Genomic DNA, 13,139 nt, shown 5'->3' with positions numbered 1-13,139 from the left:
AACTTGCTTTTTTCCTCTCAGATTTCTCCCGACCACTCTTTACCCTGCTCTCCATTTCTTCTTATTTTTCATATCACCTTTTAGCCTATTAGATGACATTACTTATTATGTTCATTGCTTTTCTGTTTCTCCCATTAGACTGTGAACTCAGGAGAGCTAGGCTCTTGTTTTGTTCACCACTGTGTTCCAAGCGCCTGGAACAGAGAATGGCACAGGGTACACACTCAGTAAGTATCAATGGGTGGAAGGATGGTGGGATGGATGGTGGGATGGACGGAGGGTCTGCCTGCCCGCAGAGTCTGTGTTTGGAGCCCAGCATTACACTGGAATTGCCTGTTTCGTGCCAGCTTCCCAACTAGACTGGGGGCTCATGGGAAATGAGTGGTGGGGCTCACTTGTCCAGGTTCTTCAGGGAGAAGGGCTGTGTGGAAAAGCGGATGTAGCTGTCATGGTAGAACCACACGGTAAGTGGGTTCCAGTCGGTCACCAGGAACCACTGTCTCAGGTCAAACTTGGTGCCAAAGATGAGCAGGGGCCGCTCGATATACTTCTGCACAACCCACTTGCCATCCTTCATCAACATGGGGTTGCCGTCTACCAGTTTCAGAATCTCCTCCAGGTGGTCCATGCACATGATGCCTAAGGGGGAAATGGAGTGGTCAGGGACCAGGGCAGGCTCTGGTTGGGAGAAGAGCCGGAGACCATAGATAGCGCACCATAAGCTGTCATCCCCACAGAAAAGACAGAGACAAGTGGGTAAGGCTGCCTGCCTCAATCAGACCCTTTTACCTTTGGGAAAGTTGAAAATCTGCTAAGGGCTTAAATATTTTAAAATTAATCAGTTTCACTCTGGTTGGTGTGGCTCAGTTGGTTGGGAGTCATCCCATGCACCAAAAGGTTGCCGGTTTGATTTCCAGCCAGGGTACATGCCCGGGTTGCAGGCTCAATACCGAGTAGGGAGCATGCAGAAGGCAGGCAACTGATGCTTCACTCTCACATAGATGTTTCTCTCCCTCTCCTTTCCTCTCTCTCTAAAAACCTGTTTAAAAACCAGTTTTGTTTAAATGCAAAGGGATATATACATGAATAAAATTTCAGACAACACTGTGCTTTTGGAAAACCATGCACAGCCCTGGGAAATGTTGCTCAGTGGTTAGAACATCAGCCTGTGCACAGGAGGGTTGCAGGTTCGAACCCTGGCCCCTATGGGGGTATGTGCGGGAAACAACCAATCAATGTGTTTCTCTCTCTCTCTCTCTCTCTCTCTCTCTCTCTCTCTCTCTCCTTCCTCCTTCCCTTCCACTGTCTCTAAAAAAAAAAAAAAGAACCAATGGAAAAATATCCTCGGGTGAGGATTAACAAAAAAGAAATAAACAAATACATACACACACACACACACACATACCATGGGCATATATGACTTTGATTAGTTTTTTCAATTTAATTAACAATATAAAATGAGAAACAAAGTAGACAGTACAAAAGGGTATACAATTAAGAATGCATCTCCTTCCCCAAGGGCAGCCAACTGCAGCTTTCGGGTCCTACGGGTATCCTTCCAGGTGGTGGGAGAGTCTACTAGTATGTGTGCCTCAGTTTCACAGGATTCTATACATTTAATTGTGTTACGGATATAGAATAGTGCTTGTCACACGGTGAGCATTCAGTAACTGTTAACTCAAACCATTATTATTAGTCACCTGTAGAATGAATTTCTAGCCATAGATTTGCTGGTTCTAAGGTATGTGCATTTTTCCGTTTTATTTTGCCAAAGATGTTACACTGATCTGCACTCCAAGCAAGAGTGTATGATACTGTATTTGCCTGCATCCTACCTAACACTTATTTTTGCCATTCTCCTGGGTAGAAAATGGTATCTTATTTTAATTGTACCTCTTTTATAACTAGTGAAGTTAAGTATCTTAGCTTATAAGGCATCATTTTAATGCCGATAAGTATCAGAATTGCATTGCAAACCACATACACACATACACACACAAATCAATCCCATTCCTTCATTGTTAGGCCCCCTAACAGCCAGATCTCCTGCCAATGACACAGAATAATTTGTGGCTGGTTCCCAAGCCAGATCCTTTCTCAAATGGCTAGACTGATAACCAAGACTCCCCAAAACACAATGCCTTGTGTAAAAAAGATTAATAGGGATCACCATTGTGGGGAGGTAGAGACTGAGAGGAATTATGGGTGCGGTCTTTCTTGGGTGCAAATGTTTCCTTCCTTCCTTCCTTCCTTCCTTCCTTCCTTCCTTCCTTCCTTCCTTCCTTCCTTCCAGAGAGGGAGGACAGAAGAAAGAGAAACATCAATTTCCTTTTCCACTTATTTATGCATTCATTGATTGTTTCTTGTACGTGTCCTGATGGGGGAATCGAGCCCAAAACCATGACGTATAGGAATGACGCTCTAACCAACTCATCTACCTGGCCAGGGCCAGGCAATGCTTTATTTCATGATCTGGGTGCTCTTTCTTCAACTGCAACAATTCATTGACTTGTATCCTCACAATGTGAACCCTTTTCAATGAGGTATGTTATATATACATTTCAATTAAGTTTTTCTAAAAATGGACAATTTTTAAATTTGGTGCTAGGTACATGGGGATTCATTGTGCTATTCTTGCTAGTTTGTGTCTTTTAAAAGTATCCATAACAATAAGCTAAATTTAAAAGAAAGGCAGATTTAGATGTTCTGAAATAGGGTGGTCTCCAAGATCTACTGTTAAGAAGAAATATGCAAAGAATAAATGAGTAATACTAATTCATATTGAAAGATATGGAAAAATGAATAGTATGTTTTTGTTTAAAAATAAAATAAATCTCTCTCTCCAAATGCATAGAAGGAAGTATAGGGGGGGGAAAACACAACCCCAAAAGTTAACAGTAGTTATCTTAGTGAAATCAAGGGTGGCTTTTGATTTTGCTTTCTACTTTTCTGTATTGTCTAATTTCTTAAACATAGTAACATGTATTTTTATACTTAGAAAAAAACAACAAAACTATTTCCAAGGTAGCCCTAACCGGTTTGGCTCAGTAGATAGAGCGTCGGCCTGTGGACTCAAGGGTCTCAGGTTCGATTCCGGTCAAGGGCGTGTACCTTGGTTGCGGGCACATCCCCAGTTGAGAGTGTGCAGGAGGCAGCTGATTGATGTTTCTCTCTCATCGATGTTTCTAACTCTCTATCCCTCTCCCTTCCTCTCTGTAAAAAATTAATAAAATATATTTTTAAAAAACAAAACTATTTCCAAGGTAGAAAAAGAAAAACTCATCCACGGGCAGTATTTGGAGGGATCTGCCAAAAGTCTGTTTTCTACATCTCAGAAGTTTTTAACCAGTGTTCAAAGGCTGGGCAAAGGCACAACTCCAGCGTGCTGGCTCTCCTGTTCAGATTCCATTCACAGTGGGCTGAGCAGCCAGAATAATAGCACTCATGTAGCAGTTACGATGTAAACGCACAGGATCTAAGTACTTTACATATATTATACTTACCTCATCCTCTCAGGTAGGTATTATTGACTTCATTTTACCAATGGTGAAAATGAGGCACAAGAGGTTAACTAACTTGGCCAGAACTTTACAAACAGCAGGAGGTAGAGCTTGGGTTTGAACCCATTCTGGCTCCTAGTATCCATACCCTTAACCACTATGCTATATACCTTACAAGGGAGGCCAAATCCAAGAGCCCTTAGATGACAAGCACCTGAGTATCACCAGACCTACCTAGAGCATCATCCCAACTCTGAGGGCAGGAGAGAAGCTGCATCGTCACAGCAACCAACCTTTATGGGATGATCACTCTGTACCAAGCATCATGCTGAACTTTAGACGCACCATCTTGTAATTTTTGCCTCATAGGAAGTCTTATCATCTCTCATAAGTGACAGAACTGAGGTTCAGAGAGGTGATATAACTTGCTCAAGGTCACACAGCATACTGATAGCAGAGCTGGGATTCAAATATAGGCAGCTTGACTCTCAATAGAGTCTGCACTATTGACAGCCTGGCCTCTAGATCAGCGGTCGCCAACCGGTGGTCCGCGGACTGCTGGTCGTCTGTGAGGTCCGAAAGGTTGGTGACCGCTGCTCTAAATGGTGAGGTAGGCTGTAGGGTGCTGATGCAGGAAGCAGGGGCTGACACCCACCTCGGCCACGGGACTTGGCTCCTGGCTTCACGATCCAGACGTTGCGATCTCCTTCCATGTCTATCTGGGGCACCAAGGCCCGCAGCTGCTGCAAGATGTCCTCACAGCGCTGGACCTGAGCCTTCAGGTGCCTGAGTTCTGCCCCCTCGCTGTTGGGGAGATAATGGGTCTTGGGCAGGGCTGGACCCAGGGACAGCCTGGTAGACAAGGCAAAGGGAGACACAAGCTCCCCTGGCCATGGTCCTACCAGCCTTGGTCATGCCCTTCCCTCCCTAAAGGTCCAGATAGGTCTCTTCCAAACCTCCATACCCACCCTCAAGCTGCCCCCCAAATTCTTATCTACCCAGGGCATCGTCCCAGACTCCTGGAATGGGAAAAGGCACCACTTACTACACTCCACACCCACTCCAAAAACTCCATTTTCTGCCGCCTCCCTTTCCATTACATTAAAGTTGCCTTTGGCAAAATTTAATCATACGGCATTTAATGGTGAGGCTCCACTATGTGCCAGATTTGTAGTGAAGGGCTTTACATACATTATCTCTAGTCCTCTCTGTGGCCTTGCCAGGACGGTATTACTGGTCCCATTTTAGAGCAGTGTAAATTGAAGCCTGGAGAGTTAAGAGACTTGCCCAAGGTCACAAGTTGAATTTAGAGGCTGAGCCAGGACACACACCATCCTGCCTGATTCCTCCATCGCAAGTGCTTTTGAGGGTTCATTCTAATCTGGACCTAACACTGGTTGATAGGTGAATCCCTTCCTAGTCTAGTTCTTTTCAGGCACATCTGTCTCACACATCTCCTTGCTCTATTTCTCTTCTCTTCCTATCACCTACCACCTGACATCTACGCTTATCGGTTACATCTGTCTCCCCTCAATGGAATGGAAGCTCCATTAGAGCAGGAACATTAGTGTAGCTGTTATTCTCTGTTGCGTTCCTATCTCCAGCAGTATACCAGCACTCCCTAAAGGGTGCTAAATGAATGAATGGTTGGATAAGCAAGTACTTTGGCAGGAGCGTGCCTCCGTAACTGGTCGGCACAGATTGGGGTTCGCGAACAAAGAGAGACCTTGTTCCCTACAGCAGGGGTCGCCAACCGGTGGTCCGTGAGGCCTGAAAGGTTGGCGAACGCTGCCCTACGGGACACAAAATGTCCTGAAATAAACCAAGTCACAAAATACCCCAGATGGCTGCCTCACCCAAACTCTCCCATTTCTTCTCTTCTGAGTTGGAAGGAAGCCTCTTTAACAACTGGCCTCTTGCATGTCTCTAGCCATGGAGAACTCAGCTTTCAATAGGGAGGCAGCAGCAACCACTGGGGCAGTGCCAGGAACAGGGACAGCCAGATGGAAAGGGCATAGCAGGGCCTCTCAGTCACATCTAAGTCCTGACCCCTCCGGCTCTAGAAGGCCTACTGGAAACTTTTCCATGGGCATCTCACAGTAACTCTGTCACATGAGAATGGCAGGGGCACGTGTACTCTGAAAAGGTATGTTCAACATGACAATATGATTTTATATTTAGCAAAAAGAAAAACAACCAGTGTGTTTGTGGAAAGTCAACCTAATAAAAGCCTGGCTGCTGAGTCATGGATTTGTTTTAAAAGTTTAGAAACACAGACAACAGCATGGTGATTACTAGAGGAAAAGGAGGCTGGGAGGAGATTGAAGAGAGTATGGGGGAGGGGGTGAGTTGAGAAACATAACAGTTAATATTGAATGAATTAATGTATGCTAACTATCTGTACTGAACAACTCAACACTATGTTATATGATGCAATATTTTATGAAATTCTGAATTTTGAGAGCTTCCTACAGCCCTCTTTGAACTTGTCCTATACCCGGAAATAAATAAGACTCAAATTATTTTCACATAATGTTCTAACGCAGTCTCAATAATTCTTAGTTTAAGAAGGGTGACTTTACATGTTCTGGTAGCTAAGGTGAAAGTATAGGGTCAACTGTCAACTTCATTTTCTGACATTTAAAGAAGATACAAATGAATTAACAATGACATGGGTTTGCTCAGTATGTCATTTATTCAAAGTTCATTTATTAGTTCTTCAGTCTCCTCTATCAAATCATCCTGTTCTATTAGTCCCACCCCAGCTGAGGCCCTCATCACTCCCATTTGAGTTTGTGTTCCTTGAGGGAAGGGACTATGTGTCATTTCTGGAGCCTGGCACAATACTTGGCACACAAGCTGAGTGTTCTCCTGCCCGCAGGACACTTCTCCCTCCTGTCTCTCCTGCACTCCTCTACTGAACGGAATCTCCCCACAACAGCTCCAGCCTCATCTCGACACTCCTTTCCTCTGCCCAAGAACCCTTTTCCACCCCGGCTGGTGGCTTGGTGGTTAGAGCATCAGCCCGAACACTGAAGAGTCTCAGGCTTGATTCCTGGTCAAGGGCACGCACTGGGTTCCAGGTTCGATCCCCAGCCCCAGTTGGGCACGTGCAGAAGGCAACCAATCAATGTGTCTCTCTCTCTTCCCCTCCTTCCCTCCCTTCCACTCTCTAAAAAAAAAAAGAAAATCAATGGAAATAACATCCTTGGGTAAGGATTAACAACAACAAAAAGAACTCTTTCCCAAAGTGGGTTCTGAAAACACAACCCCTCAGGATGCTTGGTGTGGGGGTGGGGGGGCGGGGGCATGCCACTAGGGTCATATAAGTACAGAATATACAGTAAGCCCTTAATATTGTCAATAAATTCTGCAACTAAGTGAAATGACATAGAACAAAACCAATTTTACCATAGGCCAGTGGTCGGCAAACTGTGGTTCACGAGCCACATGTGGCTCTTTGGCCCCTTGAGTGTGACTCTTCCACAAAATACCACCTGCGGGCGCACACATACAGTGCGATTGAAACTTCATGGTCCAGAGTGAAGAAAATAGGGAGAACCAAGATGGCGGCATAGGTTAACGCCGGAGTTTGCTGCTTTGAACAACTACTTCAAAAGTGAAACCAAAAAACGGAAGGGACATCACCCAGAACCACAGGAACGCTGGCTGAGTGGAAGTCCTACAACTAGGAGGAAAGAGAAACGCATACGGACACTCAGAGGAGGCGCAGTGCTGAAGTCAAATTCTGAGGTGCGGAGTGCGCGGAGCAGGCTGGCGGCGGAGGGCGCGGTTGTTGTTTTCAATCGGGAGGGAGTCGCAGACTCTGAGCACCAGATCCGGGCGAGTCTTTAGGGACCCAGACTCAAACAGGAGAAGCGGGACTGTCTGGCTTCGGTCAGAGCGAGTGCAGCTTTCTCTCCCAGCTTTGCAGCGGGTGCTGGGACTCAGAGAGGCAGAGCCCCTTGGGACAGGACTGAGAGCCGCCATAACTGCTCTCTCCAGCCCACCCTGTTGATCCTGTGCGACCCGCCCCGCCCAAGCCCTGCACAGAGGCATTTGCCGGATAGCCTCAGGCAAAGGCTAGATTAGCACCTCCCTAGAGGACAGAAGTTCTCTCACTGCTGACACAGCTGATTCTCATAGCCACTTGGCCTGGAGGTCAAACCCTCCCTGGAATTACCTACAACAATCAAGATTTATCTATAAGACTGCGAACAAAGACCACTAGGGGGTGCACCAAGGAAGCATAACAAAATGCGGAGACAAAGAAACAGGACAAAATTGTCAATGGAAGAAATAGAGTTCAGAACCACACTTTTAAGGTCTCTCAAGAACTGTTTAGAAGCTGCCAATAAACTTAATGAGATCTACACGAAAACTAATAAGACCCTCGATGTTATATTGGGGAACCAACTAGAAATTAAGCACACACGGACTGAAATAACGAATATTATACAGACGCCCGACAGCAGACCAGAGGAGCGCAAGAATCAAGTCAATGATTTGAAATGCGAGGAAGCAAAAAACATCCAACCGGAAAAGCAAAATGAAAAAAGAATCCAAAAATGCGAGGATAGTGTAAGGAGCCTCTGGGACAGCTTCAAGCGTACCAACATCAGAATTATAGGGGTGCCAGAAGATGAGAGAGAGCAAGATATTGAAAACCTATTTGAAGAAATAATGACAGAAAACTTCCCCCACCTGGTGAAAGAAATGGACTTACAGGTCCAAGAAGCTCGGAGAACCCCAAACAAAAGGAATCCAAAGAGGACCACGCCAAGACACATAATAATTAAAATGCCAAGAGCAAAAGATAAAGAGAGAATCTTAAAAACAGCAAGAGAAAGAAACTCAGTTACCTACAAGGGAATACCCATACGACTGTCAGCTGATTTCTCAACAGAAACTTTGCAGGCCAGAAGGGAGTGGCAAGAAATATTCAAAGTGATGAATACCAAGAACCTACAACCAAGATTACTTTATCCAGCAAAGCTATCATTCAGAATTGAAGGTCAGATAAAGAGCTTCACAGATAAGGAAAAGCTAAAGGAGTTCATCACCACCAAACCAGGATTATATGAAATGCTGAAAGGTATCCTTTAAGAAGAGGAAGAGGAAGAAAAAGGTAAAGATACAAATTATGAACAACAAATATGCATCTATCAACAAGTGAATCTAAGAATCAAGTGAATAAATAATCTGATGAACAGAATGAACTGTTGATTATAATAGAATCAGGGACATAGAAAGGGAATGGACTGACTATTCTTGGGGGGGAAAGGGGTGTGGGAGATGTGGGAAGAGACTGGACAAAAATCGTGCACCTATGGATGAGGACAGTGGGTGGGGAGTGAGGGCGGAGGGTGGGGCGGGAACTGGGAGGAGGGGAGTTATGGGGGGGAAAAAAAAGGAACAAATGTAATAATCTGAACAATAAAGATTTAATTTAAAAAAAAAAAAAAAAAAAGAAACTTCATGGTCCATGCACAGAAGTCGGTATTTTGTGGAAGAGCCACACGCAAGGGGCCAAAGAGCCGCGTGTGGCTCGAGAGCCGCAGCTTGCCGTCCACTACCATAGGCTAATTTATATAAACAAAAGTTAAGTTCTGCCGAAACCGGTTTGGCTCAGTGGATAGAGCGTCAGCCTGCGGACTGAAAGGTCCCAGGTTCGATTCCGGTCAAGGGCATGTACCTGGGTTGCGGGCATATCCCCAGTAGGAGATGTGCAGGAGGCAGCTGATCGATGTTTCTCTCTCATCGATGTTTCTAACTCTCTATCTCTCTCCCTTCCTCTCTGTAAAAAATCAATAAAAAATATATTTAAAAAAAAAAGTTAAGTTCTATAGCATCTCATCAACATTATAACAAAACAAAGTTATTTGAGGACCTGCTGTATTGCACTCTCTCTCTGAGGTATATACCACCAATATGTTCTGAAAGGCCCTGCACCAAGGAAAATTGTTTTAGTTAACTTTAACCCAATGTTTTCCAAGTATGATTGACCACAAAAGCCCTTCCCTTTCCTCCCGCCCCAACAAAATCAATTCACATTCTGTAGAATTAGCATCCTATGTAACACACTTGGGGGAACACTGGCCTCTATGATAAAATCTAAATGAATGAATAGATTCTTACTTGGTGAGTGACTACTGAGTCCATGCTGAGCACATGATACAAATGATCCTGTTGAGTCCTACCTTTGGGGAAGATATTAACTATTTTTATTTGAGAAAAAGCTCAAAAAGATTAGTGACATTCCCAAGGTCACAGAGCTTAAAAGTACAAAGTTAGGACTTGAATTGAGGCCATGATCTTTGTGACTATGCTATGCCAAGATCCAGGAAGAATGCTTTCTACCCCATCATGGAGGTAGTGGGAGCCCTTAAGAGCTCGTGAGCAGGAAAGTACAGGGAGAACAAAAGGGGGAGGCTTACGGAGGAGGTGCAGGGCTACACTAGAAAGAGAGAATTTGTCTCTGACTGAGCTAGCTCAGAACAGGGAGACCCCCCACAGCAAGGGGCACGGCCATGTCCCACGCCCTGGTGCAGAGGTACTCACTGGACCACTTGGTAGTAGCGCTGTAGGAAGAGGGACCAGCCCTCAGGGCTGAGGAACAGCGGGGCCTCCAGGTCCCGGTCAATGTCCAGGTGGGCCAGGTTGTTAAGGTGCTCCTCGCAGGCGCAGAGCGCCTCATCCACAAACTCTGGAGTCAGCATCACTGGCTTTTTCTCCAGTTTCTTGGGCTGCTTGCCTGCTGCAGAGGTAGGGAGGGGCCTGTCACTCTCTGACAGGTAACCTGACACATGCCATGGCACCCACAGCTCCAATGCCTGTCACTTACTGGAGGATTCATCCTAAATACACCTGAGGCCCAGCACACACCTACATCTCTTACTGCCCTGGGACCTGCCACTTACCAGAGGCTTTATTCTAAATTCATCTGAGACCCTAGTGCTCACCCTTAGTCCCCACTGTCCCAGGACCTGTCACTCACTTGAGGGTCCACCCTAACAGTCCCCAGGGCCTCTCAGCACCTATAGCTCCAAACACATGCACCCTCTCTGCTTGTGGGACCTCTGACACACCTGTAGCCTTTGTGCCCCTGATCCTGGCATACAACAGTCTTCTTGGCACCTGACACACCTAGGGAACTGCAATGGGAAGGCCTCCCTCTGGAAGAGACAGGGATTTCCCACCTCCCAGTAGACCTGCCCCTTATGACCCTGAATCCTTGGCTGAAAGGTCCTGGATTACAGTATGGGTAGGAGCTAAGTCCAGAGAGAGAAAGGTGAGTAATAGGTGGAGTCAACATGGAATGTGGCATTCTCTATGTCACCCTCCACAAGGCACTAGGGGTCCTCAGACCACATGAAAAAACTACACGGTTTCACTGCTTGCTTCCCCACAGGGACCCTGTCCCAAGACAGGACTCCGTCTGTCCTCTTCGTCTGTCATTGCTGGAGAGCTGGCCACATGCCAGGTCCACGGGAGGGCTGAATGAGGCAGTGGATCACTTAACAAATGGATAGGAAGAGAGGTGGGTACGGTCGGGGCAGAAGAATGGATGAGTGATGTACTGGAGGACAGACAGGTGGTGGATAGGAGGATGGAAAAGCTGGTGGATAGATGGGCAGGTGGATCTGTGGAAGAAAAGGTAGGAAGGTGGAGGAGAGATGGATAGGAAATGTGTTGCTGAGAAAAGGTAGGTGAATGAGTAGATAAACAGTGTGGGGATAGATGGAGAGATAGATGGATGAATGAATGCATGGGTAGGTGAATGTGAGATTGGTGGGTGTGTGGGTGAGTAGGTAGATAGATGAGTAGATGGATGGAAGGACAGATGGTGGGTAGATGTATGGATGGATTGGTGGGAAGGGGTAGTGGATGGGCAGATGGATGTGGATAATATAGATAATTTATATAGATAATGTGTGGATGAATAATGAATTGATGGGTGGATGTGTGGGAGGATAAATGGGTGAGGGAGTGGAGGGAACCACACAGTATTTACCTGGGGCCTCTTCCTCTTTTGCCTGGATAGAACATGACTTCCATTCGGACTTTACCACCAGCTTGAGAACGTTGCGGGCAGCTGTCAACCAGAAGTCCTCTGCTCCCAGGGCAGGAGATACTCTGCTCAGCCCTAGGCTCCAGGCCTGTTCTGGTTCTGGAACCTGATTATGAACTGCCTGCCCCATTTTGGATCCAAATCTGACTACTTTCTGACTCTAGAACCTGGGTTAGAACCTAGCTCCTATTTCAACTATAGAACCAGACCCAGAATCTGACCTGACTTGCCCCATATTTTGCCTTAAGAATCTTAACCTTTGCCCAGTCGGCATGGCTCAGTGGTTGAGCATCGACCTATGAACCAGGGGGTCACAGTTTGATTCCCAGTCAGGGGCATGCAGGATACAGCCGATCAATGATTCTCTCTCTCTCCCTCTCTCTCTCTCCCTACCCCCCACCTTCTTCTCTAAAATCAATGATATAGATAAATAGAGATATATAAAGAATCTCACCTAGATCTGTTGTCTAATTTTTCTCTTCTGTTCCTGATAGACTCTTGATACTTATTCTAGTCTGAGAACCAAATCTTGGCCCAAAACCTATTTCAGGTCTGGAGACTAATTTAAACCTACCATCTACTCTGACCTGAATTTAGAACATGTTCTGGAGTTGGAAACTATTCTGCCTTAGAAGTCCAAAGTCTAGAGCCTTTTCTGGATTAAGAACCCAATCTAGCCAGTGGAATTTGACACAGGCCTGGAACCCAAACTCAGCCTATCGACCAACTTTTAGAACCTGCTCCAGAATATAAGCTAAGCTAACTAAGATCTTCTGGAGGTCTGGGCTGACCAAGCTAGGAGGCTCATTAAGGGAGGCACATTAGGGAAAGATAAGGATTAGGGATGGAGAAGGAATTCTGTTGGGGTGGACAAGAGAATGAAGAGAGAAGCCCTTTGCTCTCCAACACCAGCCAGGGCTTTAGCCTTCATCCTTCAGCTGGACGGGTCCAGGCACAGGGCTGGGCATCTCCTTACCTATGAAGGCCTTTTTGTCTTCCTCAACCCCCAGGTGGTAGCAGCGTGGGAAGAAGGAGTCAGCATCAGCCTCATCAAACCATGGCAAATTCCGGAGATTGAGACATAGACCCACCTATGGAATTAGCTGCTGAGGGGGCAGGATGGGACTTGCCCAGAGAACCTCACAGGAGCTCCCAGCCTCGGCACATGCCCAGACTGTTCAGGCAGACTCTACCTGGATATTCTCAGAGCCTCTGCCCACTTGCTAGGCCTGACTCGCTCATATTTATCTCCGTATATTTGCCCACACAGTCCCTCTGCCGAGAATGCCCCACATCCCTCTTACCCACCCTTTCACATTCTTAATGACCTGCTTCCTCTAGGAATCCCTTCCCAATCCACACCAAAAAATACACTAACTGGTGCAATTATAAAGACTTCATTCTTGCCACAATCCTAGAAGATAGTTTTACTGGTATTCTCATTTAAAGATGAGGAAACTGAGGCTCAGAGAGGTGAAGTCACTTGTTAATACACCCAGGTAAGATAGAATGGATTCATCAGCCAGATATCCTCTGCTCAGGAGATAAGGACCAAGACTCTTGCTCAG

At 46.0% G+C, this 13,139-nt stretch overlaps 1 protein-coding gene across 4 annotated transcripts in view; it reads right to left on the bottom strand.

Annotated features, from left to right (window-relative positions):
* The window catches only part of TTLL3 (tubulin tyrosine ligase like 3), a 28,751-nt gene that overhangs the window by 7,930 nt on the left and 7,682 nt on the right, over positions 1 to 13,139 (bottom strand). For all 4 annotated transcript variants that reach the window (XM_059663515.1, XM_059663512.1, XM_059663511.1 and 1 more), the window contains 5 exons: positions 12,548 to 12,662; positions 11,515 to 11,613; positions 10,062 to 10,257; positions 4,156 to 4,304; positions 396 to 639 (listed from right to left, as the gene is read on the bottom strand). In XM_059663515.1, coding sequence (XP_059519498.1) covers positions 396 to 639; positions 4,156 to 4,304; positions 10,062 to 10,257; positions 11,515 to 11,613; positions 12,548 to 12,662 — 803 coding nt within the window. The remainder of the gene's footprint in view (positions 1 to 395; positions 640 to 4,155; positions 4,305 to 10,061; positions 10,258 to 11,514; positions 11,614 to 12,547; positions 12,663 to 13,139) is intronic.

Source organism: Myotis daubentonii, chromosome 14, assembly GCF_963259705.1.
Source record: "Myotis daubentonii chromosome 14, mMyoDau2.1, whole genome shotgun sequence".
Lineage (NCBI taxonomy): Eukaryota > Metazoa > Chordata > Mammalia > Chiroptera > Vespertilionidae > Myotis > Myotis daubentonii.
This window is presented reverse-complemented; position numbering and strand designations above follow the sequence as displayed.